The sequence below is a fragment of the Piliocolobus tephrosceles genome, chromosome 14 (assembly GCF_002776525.5).
Source record: "Piliocolobus tephrosceles isolate RC106 chromosome 14, ASM277652v3, whole genome shotgun sequence".
NCBI classification, from domain to species: Eukaryota; Metazoa; Chordata; class Mammalia; order Primates; family Cercopithecidae; genus Piliocolobus; species Piliocolobus tephrosceles.
Genome location: NC_045447.1, coordinates 1 through 5727, shown reverse-complemented (window position 1 = coordinate 5727; position 5727 = coordinate 1). Strand labels below are relative to the sequence as shown.

At 53.3% G+C, this 5727-nt stretch overlaps 1 protein-coding gene across 1 annotated transcript; it reads right to left on the bottom strand.

Moving 5' to 3' along the window:
• Window positions 1–1128: 1128 nt before the first annotated feature.
• LOC113223564 (oxytocin-neurophysin 1) lies at window positions 1129–1988 on the bottom strand. The gene is made up of 3 exons (XM_026452977.1): window positions 1869–1988; window positions 1366–1567; window positions 1129–1281 (listed from the first exon to the last, which is right to left on the bottom strand). Exons 1-3 carry the CDS (start codon window positions 1986–1988, stop codon window positions 1226–1228), a joined length of 378 nt encoding a protein of 125 aa, XP_026308762.1. The 3' UTR covers window positions 1129–1225.
• Window positions 1989–5727: the final 3739 nt, after the last annotated feature.

The window sequence follows — 5727 nt, the reverse complement described above, 5'->3', positions numbered from 1 at the left end:
GTGCCTGGCCCTTAATCAGCTTTCTAAAATGATTGAAACTTTGGCTGGGCAAGGTGGCTCACACCTATCAACCCAGCACTTTGGGAGGCCGAGGTGGGTGGATCACCTGACGTCAGGAGTTTGAGACCAGCCTGGCCTACGTGGTGAAACCCCATCTCTACTAAAAACACAAAAATTAGCAGCACGTGGTGGTGGGCGCCTGTAGTCCTAGCCACTCAGGAGGCTGAGGCAGGAGAATCGCTTGCACCTGGGAGGCAGAGGTTGCAGTGAGGCGAGATTGCACCATTCTACTCCAGCCTGGGCAACAAGAGCGAAACGCCGTCTCACAAAAAGGAAAAAAAAAGGTAAGTTGATTGAGACCTGTCTCAGATACTTTTGCTTCACTGATAGGAGATAGAGGTCAAGAGATTTTCTTTGTTCATGTCATTTCTGTGGCCCTGGACTCTCAAGATCCCCTGTCCGCTTGTGGGGTCCCCAGCCCTGACATGTTTTATGGCACAGGCAGGAGTAGGGCTGCCAGGTCAGACCCAGCCCTGGGGACACCAGGGAGAGTCATGCAGGCATTCAAGCCCAGTCCCCGCAGCTTGGGCTCCTCTTCTGAGCATGCCAGTGGCCTCCTGGGGTCAGCTCCTAGGAAACATGGTGGCCCTTCAGCTGCTCCCCAGGACCCCCTCTCCCCAGGCCCGCTCTGCTCCCTCAACTTCTAAGTATGGCTCAAGCCTCCTTTCAGGGGTCAGGAAGCCATTCAGTGTGCACTGACTACTTCCTGTGGTCATCCCGCTCAGACCCTTGTCTGTATTTGCTCCCTCATCATCGTCTTTTTCGATTTTGAAAGATCCCCTGAAGTGCAGCCGGCTGTAGGCCTCAGCCCAGGCTGGGAGCGGGAAGCTGGGGCTGTTTCCAAGTCCTCAGAGCCTTTGTGCCCCTCCCTCTTCCAGCCCCTCCAGGATGGTGGCAGCCAGAACAACACCCGCTCTGTCCCCTCGGGCAGCCAGGACACGTCTTCCTTGGCCAGCTCTGAATTCCTGCTCTGAATGCAACAAGCCACAGGTACAACGGGCGCGATCTTACAGTCACGCAATGCCCCCTCCCCGTCCCATTTCTGGCACTTAGACACGAGTCAAGTTGGAGGAGAAAAATCTGCTTTATTTTATTTTCACCATTTCTGGGGTGGCTATGCGGGAAGCGAGTGGCACGCTTCGAAGGTGCTTGGAGCCATCAGGTTTCAGTGCTGGGAGAAGGTAGCTTCCATATCGCAGGCAGGGTCGGCGTGGCAGCCGTCTGGAGGGAGAGGTGGGTTCAGGAGAGCCCCGGCCGCGTCCCCGCCCGCCTCCCCCCGGCCCCAGCGCGCCTCGCCCTGCTCACCCGGGCTGCAGCAGAGGCCGAAGACTGCGCAGCGGCCCCCGCTCCCGCACGCCTTCTGGCCGGACTGGCAGGGCGACGGCAGGTAGTTCTCCTCCTGGCAGCGCAGCGCCTCGGCCGTGCCCACGAAGCAGCCCAGCTCTTCCGCGCAGCAGATATTGGGCCCGAAGCAACGGCCTTTGCCCCCGGGGCCGCAGGGGAGGCACTGCGGGGACGAGCGGGGTGAGCGGGAGGAGCAGGAGCCAGGGTGGTGGTAGGGACTCGGAGGACCCTGCGAGGCCGGGCGGGGTGCGCGGTGCGAGGATGCTGGGGTCCGGGGCTCGGAGTTCGGGCGGGACAGCGGGGCTGCAGGCGCGCTGGGTCGCCGTCTGGGCCTCGAGCGCGGTCAAGGGCGGAGCGTCAACTCAGCTCCTGGGGTTCCCAGGCGAGGCCTGAGCGGGGCGCGCCCCTGTGGCAGCGGGTCCCTCCCGCCCCGGAGCGCCGCCGTACCGGGGCTGGGGACTTACTTTGCGCACGTCGAGGTCGGGCGCGGCCCTCTTGCCTCCCAAGGGGCAGTTCTGGATGTAGCAGGCGGAGGTCAGCGCCAGAAGGCCGAGGAGACAGCAGGCGAGGCTGGGGCCGGCCATGGTGCGGGTGCGCTGGGTCCAGGGTCGGTGACTGGTGGCGGGCTCTCTGGCCTGGCCTTTTTATGCTTGGGCATTGCGTCGGTGGAGCTCTGTTTAAGAGGTTGGTAGTATGACTCGTCACAGAGGGCCGCCGTGGGTCAGGCTGAGTGTGTACGGGCTTGCCTCTTCATTAGCAGGGCCTGGGCCCAGGTCAAGGTCACCGCGATGGCTAATGGTCTGGGCACAGAAGGTGAGGTGCCTTGCGGAAGGGAGCAGGCCGGGGTGGCCTGGGCCACTAGGGTGGGACAGGGAGAATTTGGGGTGGGGTGTAGCCCAGCCGAGGACTTCATCCAGCCTCCCAGTACCTCGAGGAGGGGGTCTGGGGCAGGGAAGGTGGACACTGGGAGCCCTCCAGGTTGGAGGAGGCTCTGGCAGGGTCTACCCACCCTCTTGGCCCACCACGTATGTGGATCCTTGTCCCTTCTTTTAGGAACATTTCCTCTTCCTAAACCCAAATTTCCAGAAAACCTCTTCACCCTCACCACACAGCAACACCCACTTCCCTGCACCGGGAAGTTAGATAGGAAGAGATCACATCTGTGTCTAATCTGTAACAGATACTCCACCTTTCCTTTCACTATAAAGTAGGTAACAAACCACAGCAGAATTAGCAATACCTGTAGCTTTGTCACAAATCGAAATAACAGATAACTTCCTATCACAGCTGTCACAAATGCGTCTATATACTGTTTAGATTCATTGTATCTTCAAAATTATCAGTTATTGGACCACCAGATCTTGCTATCTAAAGGTTAATAAAGAAGCACATTTATGACACCACCAAAATGTGTTTTGGCTGGGCACCATAACTAATGCCTGCAATCCCAATACTTTGGGAGCCTGAGGTGGGCAGATTGCTTGAGCCCAGAAGTTCAAGACCAGCCTAGGCAACATAGTGAGAACCCCCAGCTCTACAAAAAGTACAAAAATTAGCTGGGTGTGGTGGTGAGCTCCTATAGTCGCAGCTACTTGGGAGGCTGAGGCAGGAGTACCACCTAAACCTGGGAATTCAAGACTGCAGTGAGTATGATTGTACCACTGCACTCCAGCCAGAGTGACAGAGCGAGAGCAAGACCCTGTCTTTAAAAAAAAAAAAAAAAAGTTTTAACATTTTGATATCTGAATATAAATATATATATGTATTTTTTCTTGAGATGGAGTCTTGCTCTGTCGCCCAGGCTGAAGTGCAATGGTGGGCGCCATCTTGGCTCACTGCAACCTCCGCCTCCTGGTTTCAAGTGATTCTCCTGCCTCAGCCTCCCAAGTTGCTGGGATTACAGACATACACCACCATGCCTGTCTAATTTGTGTATTTTTAGTAGAGAAAGGGGTTTCACCATGTTGACCAGGCTGGTCTCGAACTCCTGACCTCAGGTGATCTGCCCACCTTGGCCTCCCAAAGTGCTAGGATTACAGGCGTGAGCTGCCGCACCTGGTCCTATAATTTTTTTTTTTTTTTTTTTTTTTTTGTGATTACATTTCTTTCGTTTTCTACATCAAAATTTTTTTGGCCGGGCGTGGTAGTTGACCAACCTGGCCAACATGGTGAAACCCCATCTCTACTAAAAATACAAAAATACAAAAATTAGCCAGGTGTGAGGCAGGCACCTGTAATCCCAGCCATTCAGGAGGCTGAGGCGGGAGAATCACTTGAACCCAGGAGGCAGAGGTTGCAGTGAACCAAGATCATGCCACTGCACTCCAGCTTAGGCGATAGAGCGAGACTCCGTCTCAAAAAGAAAAAAAAAATTTTTTTGTATTTTTAATATATCTCAAAAGGAAAATAATTAAAAGAAAAGATGGATTACCCCAGTGGGAGAGGTATTGCTAGATATCATGAATAAGGAAGGAAAGGCACTGCTCAACTCTCCCTTTGTGAAAGCACCTGCCACCCAGCTGCTGGGAGTGCGGTCTGCAGGTGGCCCTCAGGGGTAGCTCCTCTAGGGCCTGCTTCAGCTGCAGGGAGCCGCCTGGCCCAGGGTCACACCCTTCCCAGGTGGCCCACATGCAATGACTGGTCCATTTTGGCCCAAATGCAGGATAACTCTGAAGGAGCATTTTGGCTCCAGAGCTCCCTATGGGGTCAGCTGAGGTCTGCATAGCAGTTCTCCCTCTGCCCACTCCTATTTTTGTCCCCTCCCTCCCAAAGGTGTGGGTCCCCAGGGCCTTCTGTAATAAGAACCCTCTTTGTGAAACCACCTCCGTCTGTTCCCTAGGGAACCCAGCCTAGGGAGGCAGAATGGAAGAAATGAGAAACACTGTGAGAGACCAGCCTCAGTGGTGGGCCAGTCCCCGACCCCTGGGAGAGGAGAATGGGACAGTTCCAGACTCTTCTGCCCTCTTGTGGAGGAAGGTGAAGAGACTGATAAGGCCAAGCAGGTCACAGCCCATCTGACCCTAGTCACTGGCATGAGTCACTGGCATGAGCTGTCTGGCACCCAGGAGCTGGTCAGGCTGACCCGCATTACAAATCAGCAGCCAGTCCTCTCTCACCCAGATTAACTTATTGGCATTCCAGGCCTAGAAGGCCAAGGGCCTGACCCAGCCATGGTCCAGAGAGGCCTCCCACCTGCTCTGTGGGCACGATGACCTCACTTAAGCTAACACATGTGCATAAATTACTGTAGTATTATGTCCCAAATGGACCACATCCTGTTCAACAACTCCTCTTCTGAAGATGCTCTGGGTCCCATTACAAATGCCTGGAAACAGCAGCAACAAAACACAAAAACCTCTGCCCTGTGAAGAAGAGAAAATAAGCCATGCAGATGTCTGAGGGGACATTAGCTTTCTATTGCTGCATAACAAATTACCACAGGCCAGGCACAGTGGCTTATGCCTGTAATCCCAGCACTTTGGGAGGCTGAAGTGGGAGGATCACTTAAGCCCAGGAATTAGAGACCAGCCTGGGCAACATAGGGAGACCCAGACTCTATAAAATGTTTTAAAAAAATTATCTGGGTTTGTTGGCATGCACCTGCAGTCCCAGCTACTTGGGAGGCTGAGACAGGGGGATCACTTGAGCCCAGGAGTTCAAGACTACAGTAAACTAGGATGGTACCACTGCACTCCAGCCTGGGCGACAGAGGTTGATTCTGTCTCAAAACAAAAACAAAACCAAAAAAGCTACCACAAGTTTGGCAGCTTAAAACAACATTTGCTTATTACATTGGGCCAGGCATGGCTTAGCTGGGTCTTCTACTCTGGGGCTGCGATCAGGGTGTCAGCCAGGCTGCATTCCTTTCCGGAGCCCAGGTAATTGTTAGCAGAATTCATTTCCTTGCAGCTGTCAAACTCGTGGTGACCTGCTTCTTCAAGGTCAGGAACAGAGACAGTCTCTGTTTCTTCAAGTCTAAGCATACAGGGAGTCCTTTTCTAAGGGGCACCTGACCTGATTAGGTCAGACCCACCTGGATCAAATTGATAAGGTGTCTTCATTACATCTGCAAAATCCCCTCACCTTTGCCATATAACGTAGTATAGTCATGGTTGTCACTTTTGTCATATTTTTCTAATGTTTAGAAGAAAGTTGGTTGGGCACAGTGGCTCACGCCTGTTTTTTTTTTTTTTTATTTTTTAATTTATTTTATTTTATTTTATTTTTTTATTATACTTTAAGTTCTAGGGTACATGTGCATAATGTGCAGGTTTGTTACATATGTATACTTGTGCCATGTTGGTGTGCTGCACCCATCAACTC

Excerpts from the sequence above, each read along its gene's own strand:
- LOC113223564 (XM_026452977.1), bottom strand. The coding sequence starts at position 1,988 with ATGGCCGGCCCCAGCCTCGCCTGCTGTCTCCTCGGCCTTCTGGCGCTG. Across the intron at positions 1,568-1,868 it reads CCGACCTCGACGTGCGCAAA|TGCCTCCCCTGCGGCCCCGG; the intron begins GTAAGTCCCCAG and ends TCGTCCCCGCAG. Across the intron at positions 1,282-1,365 it reads CGGCCTCTGCTGCAGCCCGG|ACGGCTGCCACGCCGACCCT; the intron begins GTGAGCAGGGCG and ends CTCTCCCTCCAG.